At 52.7% G+C, this 18,911-nt stretch overlaps 10 protein-coding genes across 10 annotated transcripts; 4 read left to right on the forward strand and 6 right to left on the reverse strand.

Annotated features, from left to right (window-relative positions):
- Positions 1-223: 223 nt before the first annotated feature.
- On the forward strand, positions 224-2,959 carry J4E88_007443 (uncharacterized protein; the record flags this gene model as incomplete). Its single annotated transcript, XM_049401060.1, has 6 exons — positions 224-666; positions 726-758; positions 814-2,137; positions 2,221-2,383; positions 2,464-2,524; positions 2,854-2,959. 6 exons carry the CDS (start codon positions 224-226, stop codon positions 2,957-2,959), a joined length of 2,130 nt encoding a protein of 709 aa, XP_049253372.1.
- A 1,818-nt stretch (positions 2,960-4,777) lies between these two features.
- Positions 4,778-7,027, forward strand: J4E88_007444 (uncharacterized protein; the record flags this gene model as incomplete). Its single annotated transcript, XM_049401061.1, has 2 exons — positions 4,778-5,404; positions 5,453-7,027. 2 exons carry the CDS (start codon positions 4,778-4,780, stop codon positions 7,025-7,027), a joined length of 2,202 nt encoding a protein of 733 aa, XP_049253373.1.
- Positions 7,028-7,461: 434 nt separating this feature from the next.
- Positions 7,462-7,665, forward strand: J4E88_007445 (uncharacterized protein; the record flags this gene model as incomplete). Its single annotated transcript, XM_049401062.1, has 2 exons — positions 7,462-7,496; positions 7,545-7,665. 2 exons carry the CDS (start codon positions 7,462-7,464, stop codon positions 7,663-7,665), a joined length of 156 nt encoding a protein of 51 aa, XP_049253374.1.
- A 1,363-nt stretch (positions 7,666-9,028) lies between these two features.
- Positions 9,029-9,873, forward strand: J4E88_007446 (uncharacterized protein; the record flags this gene model as incomplete). Its single annotated transcript, XM_049401063.1, has 2 exons — positions 9,029-9,630; positions 9,720-9,873. The coding sequence occupies 2 exons, from the start codon at positions 9,029-9,031 to the stop codon at positions 9,871-9,873; spliced, it is 756 nt and encodes a 251-aa protein (XP_049253375.1).
- A 213-nt stretch (positions 9,874-10,086) lies between these two features.
- J4E88_007447 (uncharacterized protein) lies at positions 10,087-11,348 on the reverse strand (the record flags this gene model as incomplete). Its single annotated transcript, XM_049401064.1, has 3 exons — positions 10,087-10,497; positions 10,551-11,112; positions 11,167-11,348. The coding sequence occupies 3 exons, from the start codon at positions 11,346-11,348 to the stop codon at positions 10,087-10,089; spliced, it is 1,155 nt and encodes a 384-aa protein (XP_049253376.1).
- A 757-nt stretch (positions 11,349-12,105) lies between these two features.
- Positions 12,106-13,156, reverse strand: J4E88_007448 (uncharacterized protein; the record flags this gene model as incomplete). The annotated part of the gene is made up of 3 exons (XM_049401065.1): positions 12,106-12,242; positions 12,294-12,900; positions 12,953-13,156. The coding sequence occupies 3 exons, from the start codon at positions 13,154-13,156 to the stop codon at positions 12,106-12,108; spliced, it is 948 nt and encodes a 315-aa protein (XP_049253377.1).
- Positions 13,157-13,585: 429 nt separating this feature from the next.
- Positions 13,586-14,800, reverse strand: J4E88_007449 (uncharacterized protein; the record flags this gene model as incomplete). Its single annotated transcript, XM_049401066.1, has 1 exon — positions 13,586-14,800. One exon carries the CDS (start codon positions 14,798-14,800, stop codon positions 13,586-13,588), a length of 1,215 nt encoding a protein of 404 aa, XP_049253378.1.
- Positions 14,801-15,502: 702 nt separating this feature from the next.
- Positions 15,503-16,051, reverse strand: J4E88_007450 (uncharacterized protein; the record flags this gene model as incomplete). The annotated part of the gene is made up of 1 exon (XM_049401067.1): positions 15,503-16,051. The coding sequence occupies one exon, from the start codon at positions 16,049-16,051 to the stop codon at positions 15,503-15,505; it is 549 nt and encodes a 182-aa protein (XP_049253379.1).
- A 386-nt stretch (positions 16,052-16,437) lies between these two features.
- On the reverse strand, positions 16,438-17,244 carry J4E88_007451 (uncharacterized protein; the record flags this gene model as incomplete). Its single annotated transcript, XM_049401068.1, has 3 exons — positions 16,438-16,926; positions 16,977-17,174; positions 17,224-17,244. 3 exons carry the CDS (start codon positions 17,242-17,244, stop codon positions 16,438-16,440), a joined length of 708 nt encoding a protein of 235 aa, XP_049253380.1.
- Positions 17,245-17,898: 654 nt separating this feature from the next.
- Positions 17,899-18,437, reverse strand: J4E88_007452 (uncharacterized protein; the record flags this gene model as incomplete). Its single annotated transcript, XM_049401069.1, has 2 exons — positions 17,899-18,359; positions 18,407-18,437. The coding sequence occupies 2 exons, from the start codon at positions 18,435-18,437 to the stop codon at positions 17,899-17,901; spliced, it is 492 nt and encodes a 163-aa protein (XP_049253381.1).
- Positions 18,438-18,911: the final 474 nt, after the last annotated feature.

Consider the following 18,911-nt stretch of genomic DNA (forward strand, 5'->3'; position numbering starts at 1 on the left):
CTCGCAGTCGGCGCGCACTGCAGATACACAACAGCCATTGCGGTTCCCTGGGCCAGCAGCAAATTGTCGCGCGAACTACTACGCGAGTATAATGTCCCGACTTGTTTGAAGTAGCGCGAGGTTCTGCTATTCCAACGAAGCTTCTCAGATCAGCAATCGATCAACTCTGACGCGAACTTACCACCCCACGTCTACCTAGGTACATGCTCAGCCACCAGTAGCGATGCCGAACCCTACAGATATTCCGTCATTCGCCGCCTCGCAGCTCACACTGCTCGATGCCGAGCTTCAGGCCGAGCTCTCCGAAACAAACGCGCTTCTCTCGTCACACACGCCTACCGCCCTCTCACGCGCCGGTCTCGCGATCCTGAACCTTAACATATCTTCTATACGGACAGGGCTGGGCGGCAAGACCGTGGTCGAGCTAGGACTGGATTCGGCAGTTGTCGCTAAAGGCGAGAAGCCGGACATCCCAGAACACGGCATACGTGTGGGCGATATAGTCGCGGTTCAAGACCAGCCCAGCGGGAGCGCGAAGAAGACGGAAAAGAAAGAGCTCGAGAAGAAAGGCGCCTCGGGCGTAGTTCTCAGGGTACGTAGGGAGAATGTGGAAATTGTACTGGACAAAGAGGACGCAGATGTGCCTACTGGCGGCAAGCTATGGATGTTAGTTTACACATTGTGGGCGGCTGTGTCGGGCATAATGAGGCTGATACATGTACTAGAGTCAAGTTGGCGAACGACGTCACCTACAAGAGGTACGTCCTGGCCGAATACACTGTTTCAATCTTTACCTGAACTTATTCATGATAGGATGAACCAAACGATGAACAGGCTGCAGAAGCTCGGAGACCAAGAGTACACTCCCTTCATGCGCGTACTCTTTGGACAGGCATCGCCTACGCCCCTACCTTCAGACCTGAACGATCCATCAAACCCCCTCCATAAGCTCGAGTGGAACGATCCATCTATCAATGACAGCCAACAAGAGGCTATCAGATTTGCGCTAGCTTCCCGAGAGGTTGCGCTGATCCATGGCCCACCAGGCACAGGCAAGACGCACACCCTGATTGAGCTTATTCTCCAATTACTCAAACAGAAGCTTCGCTTGCTGGTATGCGGTCCATCGAATATATCCGTAGATAACATTGTCGAGCGTCTAGCATCCCACAAAGTACCTATGGTGCGCCTCGGGCACCCAGCACGCCTCTTACCATCTGTTTTGAACCACTCGCTCGATGTGCTCACACGAACGTCAGAAGCAGCCGCCTTAGTTCAGGATGTTCGCAAAGAAATGGATGACAAACAATCTTCTATCCGTAAGACCCGCAACGCCAAAGAGCGCCGTCAGATCTACAGCGAGCTGAAAGAGCTCCGACAAGAGTACAGAGAGCGAGAGAAGGGATGTGTGAACAACCTAGTGACCGGCAGTAAGGTCGTTCTTGCAACGCTGCACGGCGCGGGTGGCTTCCATCTAAAAGGTCAGGAGTTCGACGTCGTCATCGTAGATGAGGCCAGTCAGGCTTTGGAGGCTCAATGCTGGGTACCTTTACTGTGGGTCAAGGCAAGTAAGCTGGTGTTGGCCGGCGACCACCTCCAATTACCACCCACTATCAAGTCTCTCAACTCGAAACAAACGAAAGCGGCCAAGAAGGAAGCCAGCAAGAGTGACGATAGCGCGGAGAAACCCGCTGGCAAGCTGATTACCGGCATGACGCTCGAAACAACTCTCTTCGACAGGCTACTTTCTCTACATGGACCGTCGATCAAGCGGATGCTAACGACGCAATATCGCATGCATGAGAAGATAATGCGATTTCCATCGGACGAACTATATGATTCGAAACTCATCGCAGCAGACTTTGTCAAGGACCGTCTACTGAAGGACTTGAAGTACGACGTCGAAGAAACCGAAGATACACAAGAGCCGCTTGTCTTCTGGGACACTCAGGGCGGTGACTTTCCCGAGAAGATCGAAGACGAGGGTGTGATAGGCAAGGGCGGGAAAGGCATGAGCCTTGGCGATAGCAAATCTAATGAAGCAGAAGCGGCTTTGGTGAAGATGCATGTCGCGAATCTGATCAAAGCCGGCGTTAAAGCGGAAGACATCGCGGTGGTTACGCCATACAATGCACAGGTACGCGTCTCTCTACCCTGCCCATCATGCGTGTGCAATGCGCGTCAACTTTGTATTGTGGGGTTGAAGGTTAACAATGGTAGCTCGCATTGCTTGCTGGAATGCTCAAAGAGGCGTATCCTGGCATCGAACTAGGATCCGTGGATGGCTTCCAAGGCCGCGAGAAGGAAGCCGTCATTGTCAGCACAGTACGGAGCAATCCAGAGCATGAGGTCGGCTTCTTGGGCGAGAAGAGACGGCTCAACGGTACGTCAGCTCCTACTCTGCCGACTCGCCGCAATATCTACGCATGAACACGTGGCTGCAGGTGCTAATGAAGGGCGCAGTTGCAATGACACGCCCAAAGCGACATCTTTGTGTGATCGGAGACTCAGACACAATAAGCAAGTACGTGCCCTCTTCATTCCCAATTCATGTCCCCAGCACCACTGGCCTTCCTTGTTGGTCGTATAACCGATGCCTCATCGTCATCGCGGAGTCGCGGACATCGGTCATACCCGAGAACGTGGGCGTCGGGATGTGGTCTTTGCGAACAAGCAAATCTGAAACCCGCGTAACTCGAAACTGCCGTGACACGCCCCCTTGCTTTGTCACACGGGAACCCTTCGTCACCCACACCGAGACCAGACCCTCGGCACCCTGCTATACGGCGGAGGATTCTATACGCTCATCACACCACAGCGCCATGCATTGTTGCTGACTTGATTGATTCACAGGGGCTCCAAGTTTCTAAAAGCCTGGATGCAGCATCTAGAAGACCACGCCGATCTCAGGTATCCCAACTTGGCAGACGTCTACGTGGACCAAGAAAACGGCGGATGAGGGGTGTAAGCAAGCGAGGCTGTAACACATGCGCTGTCACGGGCTCCCAAACAAACAATGTCGGAGTTGTGGTTCGCTACTACATGTTGGAGTGGTGTGGGGAGGACATGGTCTCAGCGCTATGGTTTGGTTCGCAAGCGAAGCGCGATACTGCAGCCATGGTATGCGGCGTGATTTTAGCTGCAGTAGTCCCGCGTCAAAGTCGCGAGTCGAGACAGCTCGCGCCAAAACACCTACATACGCCGAATGTCATCGCCAAAGTGGCATGCGGCATGAGACTACGGTGGTAAGACGGCGAAGCAGGGCTTGCATGCGATTACATATATGCGCAAAAGAGAAACGAGAAGGGCCAGAAGAGCACGCAGAATAGACAGCGAGTAATGCGCTCATTCTCTCAAACTCTTTATGCTGAACGGTGTCGTGCAGGATAAAGTGTGTGTGGTGGCGAGTCGTGACCATCAATACATGGCGCAATACTATCGAGCAATCAGCGCAGGCCGGAAACTTCATCAAAACGGCGCCCAGCGCTTGCGACGTCGCTTCTGTCAACGTCTTTCGAGACCCTTCGGCTACTGTCGACCAGCCTCCCCTATTAATCATGTTTACATCAACGTACATCGTCAACAGGCAACGCGTGCAGTAGAGTACCAAACAGTCGTGATAGACGGTGTGGTGTGGGCCAGAGTAATCAGCTCCAATCAGGCCGTCGTCGGAGTTAGTCCGCGGACAGCCTCAAACGCGTTAATGCAGGCTGGAGCAAGGATTCCTGTTAGTCTGCACGGCCGAGGGTCCATGACATGACATGCGTCCTGGCGACCCCATGTCTTCTCGCGCTCAGACCTGACGCGACAAGAGGAGGGTTCGTGGAACGCCTCGGTCAGTGCTGCAAGCCGCTATTTGTAGACGCAGAAGGATTAGCTCTGCGACGGCTTTACTGGGATTTGAGATGGCGGTTCTGGACGAGTGGTAAGTTTGAGAGGCCGACAGGGAAGCTGAGGTCCAAGACGTGTTAGCCGCATGTTTCAGAAGGGCTGAAGAGGACAGTGGCCGAGCGCGCCTGCGCGTGCCGTGCTGCAGCCAACGAACGTATCGATTGCAACAGTCCGCTTTGGCGAAAACATGCAGCTGTACTGGACGCAAAACCCCACAGCCCCATCGCCAACAACCTGCACGTCGTTCGTTCGCGTAGTGGTCCGACTTGTTGGCCTCTCATGCAACGCTTGTGCAGCAGCGATCAGGCCTTTATTTGTTGCTGCAGCCCCCCAGCCCCCGTTGTGTTGTGGTCAAAGGTAATGCCGGTCATACTGCTTGATTCGCAAATGCGCCATCAATAATAGCCTCCTCCTTCCCGCCGCGCCCCCCATCCGACTGACCCTCCCCACTCTATTGGCACCCTTGTCCAAAGGGTACATGACGCTCTCGGTCTGATACATAGACCCTAAGAGCGCCGCCCCCCCGTTCTTTTGCTGCTCTTCTCGTTACGTCGTCTGTGGCACGTCTCTCTATTGTTTAACCTCGTCGCTCTTTCTGATCGAGTTCGCTTCTTTCGAGTCTTGGGGGCTATCGTTGTTAATTCCTTATTCGCTATTCTTGCCTTGCATCTATTTTCGGAGGAGGGACGTTTGCCGCGCTTGTCGCTCCGGTCCGCCTTTGCTTTGCTTCTTATCCATCAACTGCTTTCGCAACATCGGTGATGGTAGTCGAGATCCTCACGCTCGCTGGGTCATCCCGGTAAACCTCGCCTAAGCGCAATTTCCAGAACTCGTCCGCAGAAGCGCATTCGCCAACACTCGGAATCCAAAACATCGCAGCATCCATATGCTTCAAAGAGAAGGCTTTGTCGTCGCCGATATGAGTGCGTCGACGCCCTCGCCCTCGCCTCTTGAGCGCTCCAGCTGGAAGGCTGAGGCTATCAGAAGAGGGAACTTAAAAATTAGCGGGCCGATCCCTATTACCGAGGATGTGCCGTTGAATGAAGAGGAAGAGAAGGAGTACGCGGAAAATGGCGCGCTGGACCGCACACTGCAGCCGCAGGACGCGCCAGAAGAGCAGTATGAAAGGCCGCAAACCCCGCCAAGACCACTTCAGTCTCCTCCGCCTGTGCCTGAACAGCATATGTCAGCCTTGCGATCAAATCCTGTGGGAGAGCAGCAGCCGCAGCGCAATTCGGCTGCTCCCGAGCGCCCGATTTCTTCGAGATCCCCACCAAGAGTGCGACACTTGGACGAAGTACAGCGTGAAAGCATTGTGCCATCGACTTCGATCGCTTCCCCGTCGCCGTTTCGCTCGACGCCAGAGAGCGCCGGTAAAGTTGCGCAGAAGAAGAATAAGCGCAAGAGCGGCCTCAGAAATGTATTCCGTAAGATGTTCGGGCGAAAAGGCCCGGACCGAGCGGACGATTTGGAAGAAGAGCCAATGCAGCGTGGCCACAGCTACCACCATAGTGTAAGTTTGTCTAGAACAGCGTGACGAATGAAATCTGACGAAGAACAGGACACTACCATGCTGAGATCAACACCACCAAGAGAACCAAGGACACCCCCGTCCAATCCTCGGATATCTGATCTGCCAGTGGAGGAGCTACAGCCATTACATCCGCTAGGCCAACATCTCCCGTACCCCATGAACGTGAATGCGCCGCCGGCAAGTCCGCCGAAAGAGTACCTTACATTCGATACGGACAGGCCGGATCTCGGTCGCCGAAGAGCCACGCTGCCCACTGTACCAAGTGCCATTACTCATCGACACAGTTTCGACGAGCCTCGGGAAAAGCTGGCAGCGTGGGACGAACAGGCTGAAGAAGATGAGATGTCTCCCGGTATCGGTATCGCACTGTCCAGTCCGACTCAAACAGTAACGTCCAAACACGACAGACGGAGATCAAGAAGTGCAGATGCTCTTCACAATCTCGCAAAAGAGCGCGCCTCGACGGAGAGAGGCAGGAGTGCGGAGATCAAGTTCTGGAGGGAGAGCTACATGTCCGGCAGCATCTATAGTAGACCGCAAACAGCGAAGACTGTAGAGACGGTCCGCACCGTGCCGATGCAAGAACCCATGATCCGGGAACCAGACAACGAGTCGTTCAACGAGATGAGCGCGACGCTCGTCCAGGCGGACGAATCGCAGACCGCGACACCGATTACGGAAGAGCCGAACCGAGAGCAGGAACGTAGTGTTCAGCCCCCGGTCTCGGCTTTCAACTTTGGTGATCTCAAGAACGCATTGTTTGGACCCAAGGAGGAAACCATTCCAGAATCACCGCAAGTCCGAAGCATTTCGCCGCCGCCTCCGCCACCAGCAAAGAGCCAACATCGCATACCCATTGAGGATCGCGTTCAAGATCTCGAATCCAGGTACTCTAATCTCGAAACACTCACCCGCCGGATGTCATCCCGTAACAACCGGCAAACCATCATCCTCGAAAACGCACCTCGCAACCTGCGATCAAGGAACCGGAGTTCGTCGGCATCCGCATCGCGCTCTCACTCAAGATCAGCTCCGAGCATTCATCAAGAGCTCATCGTCCAATCAAGTAGTGAGACTCTTGAGCCCGAGCCTGCGCCTGGTTCTCCCACGCTTGCCGCACCTCCCGTTCCTCACACTGGAAGTAACGAGGAGACTGCGCGAGCTCTGCGGAACGTCTATGAGGCGCTCAGACATGAGAGGAGCGCGAGGAAGGCCTTGGAACAGCAGGTCCGCACTCTCCAGCACGATGTCTCGGACTTGCATGCGTTGGTGAACAAACTCATCGTTTCGGCGACTGCCACATCGCCATCGTATCCTACTCCTTCGCCCGACACCCTGATAATCTCGCGTGAAGGCGACCAGCGGATAAGCTGCTCCACACCGCGAGCACCAGCGCACGACCGGAACGTCGTCTACGGCCAGCAGAGCCACGACAGGAACCAGCGATGGACCAACGACGACGCGAGCGTCTACTCCGAAGACCTGGCCCGCAAGCCGAGCTACGATGATGTCTCGCCAGAGGTATGGGCTACGCCGAAGGAAGAAGGGTTCGATGGGAGTGGGTTTTTCCATGACGATGACCGGGTAGGAGCGTATGCTTGAGGGCTTTTAGGTCGCTTGATGCGGTCTCGAGACGTGGAATGATTGGTAAGGTTTTCTTTCCTTCTGGATACGGCCGGGCATGGCATGACCTTTTGGATGTTTGTAAGATACCCAGCGTGTGCGTTGTTATGGCGCGCGCTTCTGTCGTTGAGCGATTTATTATTTCTTGTGTCTATTGTTTGGTTTAGCGAGCGAGCGTATTGAAATGCATCTATTGTTGATCAGCTGTGTAAAGATCGTTTGTCGCAGGCGTAATAGTGCCGGTGCCGCTGGTGAGGCGAGAAATGACTGGTGAGGTGAGTGGCCGAGGAAGGCGCGACGTGCTCTCTCACTTTGTGGCGCCTGGGCTTCCGACTTCCCAAAAATCCAAGTACCGGACAGTCTTCTCTTTTCAACACCCATTTACATACGGCAAGTGAGCTGCAGGACTCATCATGGTGCAGAGGGGTTTCGAGGCGGACGCTGCCTTGTAAGTACGATGTAGAGTTGCATTCGTCAACGAATTAACAATGAGCAGTGCCAACGAGAAGTTGATCACCTTCAAAGTTGGTTACAATGGCAATGCCGTGTTCATGGTTCCTGAAGGCCGCATCCGTGCCTCGTCCGAGTTCGCCGACGCAGCTATGAGAGGACCATGAATGAATTGAATTTTTTGCAATACACGAATAATTCCAGCTTTTGACGCTTTTTCCCACGAGTAAATTCACGAAAAAACAGGCCCTCCGCCTACCTGCGGGTCACGAGGAGCTTAACCGATGGTCTCGGGCCGATGAGAGGACCATGGCAAGAATCACAGGAGCGCTCCATTTCACTACCCGACTTTAGAAAGAAGGTCTTCGGTATCTATCTTCATTGGCTTCTCACGGGCGTTGTTCACAGTCGACAGAGCAGCGTTGACCCGTTCGTGGCCCTGTTACTGGAGCTCATGGAGCTACCTGAATTGTTTGCTCTGGGCCACTACTTACTCGACACTGACTTCAGAGATGCTCTAAACGACAGTCTGATGCAATGCGCAAACGAAATAAAGCGCAGACCATACGCGTTCCCACTAGTCTACGGATCGAGCTTTTACACGAAAGTACCGTCTGGGTCGCCCACTAGAAAGCTAGTTGCAGACCTCATTGCATGGACGATAGACAGCCAACAGCTTCTCAATTTAGCTGAGAAAAGGGACGCTATAGAACCGGACCTCATAACGGATATCCTACTGGCTGTCGGTGGGAGATACGTGAATCTACCACCTAGCCGATCGCCATTTGACGGCTGGAAGACGAGCTGCAAATATCACTGTCACGGCGACGAGAAGCCCTGTTATCGGGGGAAATCCGAAACGTACGTAATGTTTATTGTCCACGAAACGATTGCAGCTGAATGAGTGTAGGTCATCTATCCTTGCTACGAAGCGTGCAGCACCCGACGACGCCGAGTCACCAGACGCAAAGCGACGAGCGTAATAATGGACTGTATATGGTGTGGACCTGGATCAATGGTACACGATCTGCTTCGACTGATGAGGTTCTGCGCAAGACTGAACGCCTAGCGTGAGTGGTATGGAAGGAGAAGGATGCCGCACGCATTATGACACACGAGAGAAAATTTGGGAGATATGCTGCACCCACTTTATGAATGCAGACCAACATAAAGCTATGCATTCCAGCTGTAATCAAGAGTTGGTTCACCGATTAGATGCGAGGGTGAGGTGAGAGAAGCTGGGTGCTCTTTCCATTCTTCACGAGAGTCTGTGTACAACACGTCATCCACCTCACGTGGCTGCCTCATTCCGTATCTCACCTTTCTCAGAACCAGAGCTGTTCCAACCACTCCGACTGCTGTCCTACACCACCACCACCACTTTCTGCGCTTTCACGCGTCATTATCGCATTCCCATCGCCTCGCGCGAACACGCAGCACCTCTCAGCCACGATGTCGCTCTACCCAGAGCGCAAACTGCTTCGGTAAGTACAGTGCACGCGTTCACTCAGCTCTGCTGATAAGAGAAGTATGGGAAACCGAGTGGTCACGATTACCGTCGGCATAAAACCCGATCACGAGAACTTCACTGTTCACGAAAGGCTGATCCGCGATTCATCTACGTTGATCGACGCATGCTTGGAAAACGATGAACGCGAGCACCCAGAACTCACGGCCGTCCTTACAGACTTTCAATCGAAAGACTTCTTGATCTACAACCAATGGCTCTACACCGAACGCCTGTTCATGAAAGCCGAGGGCGATGGCAAGTCTATCTCTGAAGGGCGAAGTCTAATCAAGGGCTATCTTCTTGGTCATTACCTCGGTGATATGAAGTATAGAGACACATTGATAGATGCTCTGATCAAATGGGGCGACGGTGCAGAGACTGAAGATCGCATGAAGTTGGTTTGCGAGCAAGCTATAGCTGTGTTCGACGGCACAGAAGCGAAGGACCCGCTACGCAGATTCATCACAGACTTCACTGTCTGGAACACCGAGTACGAGCTCTGGTCTAACAACTACAAGAGGTTTCCTCAAGACTTCGTCGCAATGGTATCGCACGGCTACGCGTACCGCTGTCACATTCTCGGCTCTGGTCCTTCCAAGCGTGTGATTCTACAAGCTTGCTTGTACCACTGCCATGGGGACAAGCCATGCTACAAGGCGAAGCCAAAGAGGCAAGACAACAGTGTATTTTTGTCCGTACGTCGGCTAACAGGAAGATCAACAGGACGACCAGCGCGTCTGGACCAAACCCCTCACAATCCGCGAAACGTCGCAAGACGAACCCTGCTACGAACGATGAACCTGCCGACAAGGAGCCAGAGAGCACCCCGTCTACCGTCTTTGACAACGCGCCCAAAGACACTTGATACTAGATAAGGAGGGCGAGGAATCGCAGTTTTGTTCATCTACAACAAGGACATGGAAGACGGAGATGTTATATGCGCTGAGTGAACGAGGACTCTTTTCAGAATACTTCATTAACAATTACGTACCTAAAGACTCGCTAATACGCTTGTAACGCTTCAAAATCATTTCTTTCCAACGTTTCGTACATATCGTACAACATCATCATTCTTCCCTTAGTTAACATGGGGAATATAGGTAGGACCCCTACCCGCCTCAAACGCAGGTCCAGCAGGTCCATCAACGTAAGCAGTATCGTGGTCGGCAACATAAGCAGCATTGGGGTTGGCAATGTACGCGCTCTCCCTCATGCTCTCGCTGTACCTAGCCTCCTTGACAACCTCAGGCCTCTGGTTATCCTTGCGGCCGAAGCTCCAGGCGCCGAGCAGAACAAGAGCAAAGATACCAAGATCGCATAGCTCACCGAAGATGATGAAGAGAAAAGCGAGGGCCTGGTTGGTGGTGCGCGAGTAGTTGTTTGTGTTGCGGTAGAGGAGGACGAGCTGCGCGATGGAGAAGGCGTTGCGGACCCAGACGATGGGGGTGACGAGCATGACGAAGCGGGTGAGGGCTGACTTGGAGCGATTCTAGATGTTATTAGTATATAGTCGTGCGCAGTAGGAAAGGGGAGTGAACTTACACCGACAACACCGTTCTTCTTGATACCAATCCAGCACAGGATCGCCTCAAGAGTAGCACTAGTCGACGCAGCGATGACAGTGGCTACGTAAACAACGTAAAGCGTCCTCACCATGTAGTCAACAGCAATCAAACTCGGGTACGCCAACGCCGAATTTCCACTACCGCGGCGCGCAAGACCAACAGCCCAGCTAGCAAAGCCAAGAGCAAGGATAGCCAACATCCAGAAGCCGTTCAAAGCCCAAGACAGGACACCAGGCTCCTTGATACCAGTGCCGTTGTTCTGGACGTGGTTGGCGTGGATCCAGATGGCGCCGACGATGCAGGCGTTCATGATGATCATGGCGCCTTGGTAGGTGAAGGAGAGGATGGAGATGATCTTTCCATATCTGATGGAGTCGTTGTTGCCGAAGGGTTCCGTGTATTGGGGGTAGGCGTAGGCGGAGGTGATGTAGAAGGGGGAGGGGAGGCGGGATTGGAGGGCTACGATGGAGGATTGCGCGGCGTAGGCGATCATGAGGGTTGTGAGACCCGTGATGAGGAAGAGTTGAGTGCCCGTGGAGCTGTTGTGTGTTAGTTGACTTGACATTGGATAGAAGGGGCATGGATTGGTGTACCTGTGCCTGTTCAGAGTTGACCTGTTAAACTTCTTGAATGTACGGGGACGTCCAGGGCCGCCGACGAGTTGACGACCGAACAACGCAAGAGCGGCCAGGATGAGAATGATGGCACCGCCTGCTGTAACGACATGAAGGGCGAAAATTGCCTGGACGGTGGATGTGGTGTTGGTGATGGCCATTGTGCGTGTTCGGTGGATGTGCAGGACAGCACCCTTGTGAATTAAGTGATGATATTGATTACTATACTGATGATACTCCACCAACATGCAAACTTGAGGGTCTTTATCATATCATCCAAACCTATGCGGTCATACCTCACAAGCCCAGACCATGACGATGCCTTGCGATGAACTGCTGTCAAACTTTACCAACGTTGACGCGCATCGAGACCAACAGCTCCCTGGCCTGGAATTAGCCATGTGACTAACCGTGGCCTCCACGAAGATCGAGCAATGAAAGGGTTCGGTGCGAGTCGCGACGTTGAAATGAGCTTGGGTGAATGACGTTTAGCGGCGCGCGGAGAGTAACGGAATGACGTCGCGCGTCGCTAGCAGAAGCAACATGGCCGTCGCAGCCGGTTGCTTTTTCGTTTTGCGTGAACGGTTATTTGAGATATTTGGCTTGGACCGCCGAAGATCGTCGCAGTCATGGTAGTGCCATCGTGGAGGTGTGAGCGCGGGAGATGTGTTCGCTGGCGTGGTGATCTGCCCAGGGGTATTCTTGTTTGTGGGCTCGACGGTGACGCGCTAGCGGTCGGGAACGTGATGTGCCATTGCCAAGTGGGCTCTGCAGCAGGATTTTTCGAGACTTTCAAGAACACGACGATGATAATGAAAGTGGTCGCGCATCGAACGCACGAGGATCGAGCCGAGGTCAGAAAGGAAGTCAATCAGGAAGGATCACGGACTGGATGATGGCTCTTCATCTCGCAGTCCATCAATCGCTTTTCCCAACCCCCACAACCCTCCCACTGCCTCGGAGTCCTAGCTCTTCAGGCGTCATGAACCTCCGCACGGCCTCAATGTCGTTTCCGCCCCAAGCACCCTTCCCACTGCTGCGCTTGCCGTGTTGTGCTGTTTCATACTCATCTTTGTGCCATCCACACCCAAAAATGCAAAACATACACACGACGACGAACAGCGCCATGACTGCGAGAATAAAGATGAATAGAGACCAGATACCGGAAGTAAGCCAGGTTACAAAGGACGCAGAAGCCGAGTTGACAACATGAGTCGCTGTACCCTTCTTGCCATTGTCGTCCCAATCATGGAACCACATTGCCGTTTTTTGTATGCGCTTGCCGTTTATGCTTGACTGTGAGCGTGAGATGAGTGCAGCGCGGATAATCTCGTAAGCGCTTGCTGGGTCACCGGCGGACAGCAGGGGACGCTGCAGAAGGACGAGTTCTAGGATCTTCTGCTCTTTTCTGTCCATAACGATTGTGAGCTCCGGAGAAGTCAGATCAGTCCACAATTGCATGATATCGAAGTGCAACACCAATGCATTGGAGTCTTTGACGTGGCGCAGGGAGTAGGCGTATGAAGCGCCAAAATAAGCGCCCCCAAGGTTGTCGAGTTGATCAGATGCGACGAGCTTGTCGAGATCATCTTTCGATGTGTCCAACAAGACTTGGTTAACGTACACTTTCGGTAGAATCTTGGAGTCTCCTAAAAGTAGGGCATTGTTGATGCTTAGATGCGCTGAGTCGTAGGGAAGGGAGACGTTCAGAAGCTGGGGCACGTTAGCGGATGATTTGGTCTCCTTGACAGTAGGGATGGTTTACCAGAGCGTTTTCGTCTTTTCTTTGAGCCCATGGCGCATCGTTGCCTTTTGATGTGTCTTGGTATAGGAAAGGGCACCCAACACATGGGATCTTGGCAATCACGTTGTAGCCCTCCGCAACTGTCGTAATTTCCGGTGCGACTTCAGCAGCTCCGCATCGCGCAAACGCGAGAATCGCAGCGAGAGGCGCTATCCGGAATATCATGATGAGAGGTACGATGATGAATTGTAGTAGGGTCACCCGTGTTGACACGTTTGAGGTTATGTGGCTGGGTCTGTATGTATGTAAGCTGGGGCGGGTGGGGCGGCTTCCATGGGTCATGTGAAGTCGCGAGCTAGCGTGTTTGGAATACGAGATGCAGCACTCACATCGCTCTCAGTCTTCACAGAAACAAGACTCTGTCTGCCAATCGAATTTGCAGCAGCATCGGGATATGAGGTTCTGTGTCAGGCAAGATTTTAAAGAACCAATGTACAGCACAGCTCGTTTCTTGTGCATCAGAGGTACCTAGGTATTTATTCACATCATGTATAGCCCAAAATCAACCATGTATCCGCTCAGCCCAATAGCGCTACGCCTCGCATCTATTCATTCGACGCCCGGCTTTATCGGGTTTGAATGTTTTGTTGAATCTTATCCAGTCTCCTGGCAATCAACGCCATTCTCTCTCATCAACAACCCCATGATTTCGTTGTCATCGTGACCGTCGTAAATACCATACTGCGCTCCTTCAAGTACTTTACTGGGAGCCTCCAAATAATCTTCTGCCACCTCGTCTGCTGTATCGATGAACTCAGCTTCAATCTTCTTCGACAAAGCGTCTCGGATGGTCTTACACGCAGAAAGAGCCTCCTTTGCTTCTTTGTCTTCCAGATGTTCTTCGATGTCGGCGAGCTTCTTGAGAATTTGGGCGCGGTTTGTGGTCGGACTTTGTAGCCCAAGTCTAGGATCCAGCGTCAAGTGACTGGCAACCGCTAGAGCGCCAATCTCGATGATCTGTCTGCTTCGTGCAAGTTCATCAGGTCGTGTCATATGCCGGATGACCGGGTTATCCGAGCGAACTGCAACATCTGTCATGCCGGCACTGTTGTGACCAGTGCCATGTTTCAGATCCCGGCGATCTCTCATCTCGTTCAGCGGCGTACCAATAGGAGTAGAGAACATGTCAGCGACGAATGTATCGTTGTACGTATAGTACGGTATGCTTGTTGGATTGAGTGGCCTTCCTCTCGGCGCCGGACCTTGACTCACACTCCTTCCATGTTGGAAGAGCGCAGCATGCCTTCTCTTGTGTTCTGGTGTGGCTGATCTCGCACGCGGTGCTTGGAGCCGAACGAAAGTGGGATTGGTGATGCTGTTGGCTGCGGCAATGCGATCTGTATCGCCAGTGCTCAAAGATCGACGACGACCGTAGCCTTGCGATGGCTGTTCTGAGTGGAGGTAGGCATGGTTTGTTTGAGATCGCATAGGCCGAGGACGATCGTTGAGGTCTGGATCATCAGTTGTTGTTGGGAAGGCTCGTTGCAGATCTAGCGGGTAGGGATGGGGTGTACTTGGTCCGGGAGTCGGGTATGCCGCGGCGGTTTGGCCGAAGTCGTAATTTGAGAAGTTGGGAGTCGAAGTTGTAGAGGTGTTTGGTGAGTCAACAGCTGCAAAAGCACCGTGTTCATATGTAAGACTGAAGTCATCGAGTATATCGCTGTTGTTCGTCGAGAAGATAGATTGCCCTGAGCCATCTGATCCGAATAGTTCGTTGAAGTCGGCTTGAGAGAGCTGTTCCTCCCCGTCCATGGATGGAAGGAACAGATCGGCGGCTGTGTGACTGAGTGGCGCGTTTGGCTGAGACATTCTGTAGGTTCCCAGTAGGAATGCAATAATGAGTAAAGCGCGTATTGTTACCGAGATCTGCGGCTCTGTCGATACGGGAAGGATGTTACACAGGAAATGGGAGGCTGCGTAAACGATGTCCAGATATAATTACTGTTTGGTCCTTCCGTTGGCCTGAGCTGAAACACGACGCGGTGAGTTTGGTGAGCATAGATGGTGGCGCTGGAGTAGGCCAATGGCCGGATGCCTACGTTGAGTACGTGGTCGATAGGCAAACATCGCTCCTGTGCATACAGTCAGTGCTCAGGCTCGTTTCGCGTAATCCTTGGCTATCTTGTCATAGGAGGACTATTTGCTGTGATGGGAAGTAGAGAATTAGTTGCGACATGCTCGAGACATTTGTCAGAAGTTGATTTCGCCAGTCAGCTGCACTGCGCATCCATTGTCTCGCAACAGTGTTGCAGATCCGAATCGCATCTGAAGGCTCTGTATGAGAGACGATTCACTGATTGCTTTTTTCGACTTAAGACATTTTGCTGTCAAAGATTCAGGTCTTCTGTATTCGTTAAGACATCTAGGTCATCACCTCATAAACGTGTTCCCGCAACTGGTCGGCCCCGGAGACCCTAACGTAGGGCACAATGGATGGCAGTCCTTCCCAAAGGCGATATCGTACATCCGTGTTATACAAGAGAATGCGGCTCTGCAGACCCAAAGACGTGTTCACTCCTTCTTGTTCTCGCCGTCCTTTCCCTTCTTCTTGTCCCAATTCCAAACCTCCCAAATCTGTTCAAATATCATATCACCATAACTCTTTCCTTCTTCGATGGCTTTCTTTTCTTCCTCCAATCGCCGCTCCTTCCAACCCTCCTCCTCATCACCCATCCACAGCTTCCCAAGTATACCCTTTTCTTGCCCTTCCTTCCGCTCCAGTGTCCTCCGACTCTTTTCCCTTTCCTCTTGCAATATCTTCTGCATCTCCTTTGCGCGTTCGGTCGGTAGTTCCATGGCTCGCACTGGACTGAGGTTTTGTACGAGGCCGCGGCCTGTTCGTAGTGTGATGAGATGATCGGCGGAGAGGTAGAAGCCGATGCCTAGAGAGAATGTATAGAGGTCTAGTTTTCGTGGTGGGAGTATGGCTATTATTGGGCATATTACGAGGCCGCCGATGGCTAGGTTACGTGTTATGCGCTGGTATCGGGCTTGTTGTTCGAGAGCGAGGCGCTCTTCTGGTGGGATGGGCATATTTTGGACGGGGTTCGGTGTCGCCATCTTGGAGTATGTGTGCGCCCAGTCGATTCTGAAAAGGCAGCGAGTGTCGGAGTAGATCTAATGCGTGTGTAGGAGTTCGAGCAGACAGAGTGAAGGGGTGATGTCAGAGTAGTTCGGTGGTCGCAATGTCAAAAAGTTCAATGATGCAAAGACGGCGGCTAGCTCCCGCCTCGGCTGCAGCTTCCCCTTCGGAGCGGAGGTGCTGCGGAGATCTGAAGCCACGCGAACAGTACTCAGTGCACAAGGTGACTTGGTTTAAACTGCTCATGATTCAAATGCGCCTATTGATATGCTGTTTTCGCCTTCCCATGCCTGTGACGCCGTTGTCCAATTCTGCCCCGATCATGCATAATCGACCTCATAAAGACGCGCAAATCTCTCGCTGATTATCGTTGGAACTTCCTCCTCTTCACGTCGACTCTGTCTTCAAAGCGTGGACTCTGCCTCCCTGGCCTGTCCTCTGTCCTATTTCCTAGATGCTCAAAGGTTCCACTACTCCTCAGCCGCTTCGTTGGGGTTCTCTCGTACTCGCTCCCACTTTGTCCACCTCTTTGCCCTTCTTCATCCGTCCCAGCTGGCCCGTCTGACCTGGGTCCATCCTCGTATGCATCGAATTTCCGCTTCTGCGCAGTGCTCGGCGTCTGCATCAAGCGTCGCAAACGGCTCTCTTGTAACCGTCTATTCACTTCCTCGGTGACATCGACATGTTGAACAACATAGTCGTCTTCGATTCTGGCTCGCTTTGCGCGTGGTGTGGGCGATTGATCCACGAGAGGAGATATGGCATGCGGGTTGGAGTTCGGGGGTTGCGCAGTTGGTGTAGTAGAGGCATGTTTTGCGCCCTCAATACTAAGACGTTTGTTTGAAGTCTTGACCTGTCGCTTGTTAGCTTTTCGGCATCGCGTGCGCAAACGGCACAGCATACCTTCTTCTTTTCCGCCAGACCTTCGTCCTCGAGCTGGTCCCTGAATCTCTTCATGTCGTCTTGTAACCTCCCCGACTTGTTTCGCAGTGAGATCAAGTCCGTCGCCAACCAGTCGGGATCATTGTGATCCGTCGCATCGAGCGTCTCATTGAGAAACAGGAGTTGCGCGCGTAGGTTCTCAATGTGTTTGTCAAAGTCCTGGAGAATGGATGAGAAAGGTGATGGGACAGGTAATTGTGTGAATTACCTCGAGCGAAAACTTCGCCATGTTGTATGGCAGAATTGTGGACGGACAAGGGAAACCGCATGCAGGAGGCTTCAACTTCCTTGCGGAGTCCCGAGCGCTTGGGTTAACATCCTCGTTCCGATCGGAACGTTCCGACCTTGGCAGCATCTTGAGATCTTGCCTCTTAACCACGAAGGGCCACTGTGATAGGTCAGACATGACATGCTGCATAGCTTGGTCAAAAGGAGATCGAAATTGTGCGGTGGGAAGTAATGGTATACCGTCACGGTTGAAATTGACATGTAATAATTTCACTACATTGCCCCATGTGCTCATAGCATCTTGAAAGGTAGGACCTTGGTAGCTCGTAGCCCTCGTATGCGACATTCCATGCTCTAAAGTGAGCTTTATGCTAGAGTACACACGACTCAGCTTGAGCTTCCCCTTCCCCTTTGCGCCATATGCATCGCGTCGCTGATGCTGTCCATTGCGAACCAGTCTGCATGACCACGCGAGGACCTCGGGAAGTTGCAGATGAATGAAAGCGATCATTGCCCTCGAGGAACCGGCAAATCCAATGGTCTCGCGCAGCCTGATCTAATACTGGCGTCAAGTAGAGAAACCAGAATAGCCGTGTGAATCGATGCATCGCCTTTCACAAGTGGGTGATATCTAACAGTTGAGATGCGATCGTCTTCAGCCTTCATCTTCGCCGAAAGTGAGCTTGACAGCTTTGGCCTTCTTTTTCGATTTCTTCGGGGACTTCGCTTCTGGCTTCTTCACATCCGCTTCTTCCCCCTTTTTGCTCTCGTCCTGGTCATCTCCGATGATCTTTGCCGCCTTGCGCTTCTTTGAGACTGCACCAACCTCAGCAATCTTATCTTTGGATTGCGACGTCGCATCCCCATCTTTCTTCTTTCCAGCCTCGTCTGCAGCCGGCTCCCCTCCCTCTTTGTCATCTTTGCCTGAGACAAGCGCATCATACTCCTCTTTACTCAGCGACTGATTCGTCTCTTCCATGACATACGTAGGCGCATCATCTTCGTCGTCGTCTTTCTTCATCCTCTTATTCCGCGCGATTGGATGTTCATGACGGGCTGTGTCTCCACTGGTGAGTTGCCCGCGCAGCCGCTGTAAGAAGGCTGGTTGTGAGCTGTCTGTGGCGAGTTAGCGAATGATACGATTGCGTTACACACAAACTTACCGAAATGGAGGTCTTTTGCTTTGAAGCTCATGGTGGTTGTAGTGCAAGGGATGTGCTGACACGGCATGCACGTAAGGGTCTAGATTAGTCGTTTGGCTGAATGTCGTGTCGATCGCTTAGCGGCGGGTTTCCGTGCGGCTCCTTCGCCGCCTTAGCTGCGGATAGTTTACGATGCACTTGCAGTCTACTCTTGGTTCCAGAGAGCATTCACTCCATCGAGATGTCTAGTCGGGTGCCTAGATATGGCGGGTGAAAGCCCATCCCGAAACGTATTGGTCCGCTGCACTTGCTATCGGCATGCGTGCTAAAGGGCTTGGCGCGTTCCGCCGACAGGGAACATGTCAACTAGCAGATCTCGAAACGCATACGCAATCATCGGCCGCTAATAATTTACATTCAACGACCCTGTTCTCTCCTTTCACTCCCTCAGGGTTACAAGCTCGAGCCCGTCACGCCAATCGCCAACCGATCTCGATAGTCGTACACCCACCTGGAGTCACGACCC

Source organism: Alternaria novae-zelandiae, assembly GCF_023758075.1.
Source record: "Alternaria novae-zelandiae strain BMP 2774 chromosome Unknown scaffold_15, whole genome shotgun sequence".
Lineage (NCBI taxonomy): Eukaryota > Fungi > Ascomycota > Dothideomycetes > Pleosporales > Pleosporaceae > Alternaria > Alternaria novae-zelandiae.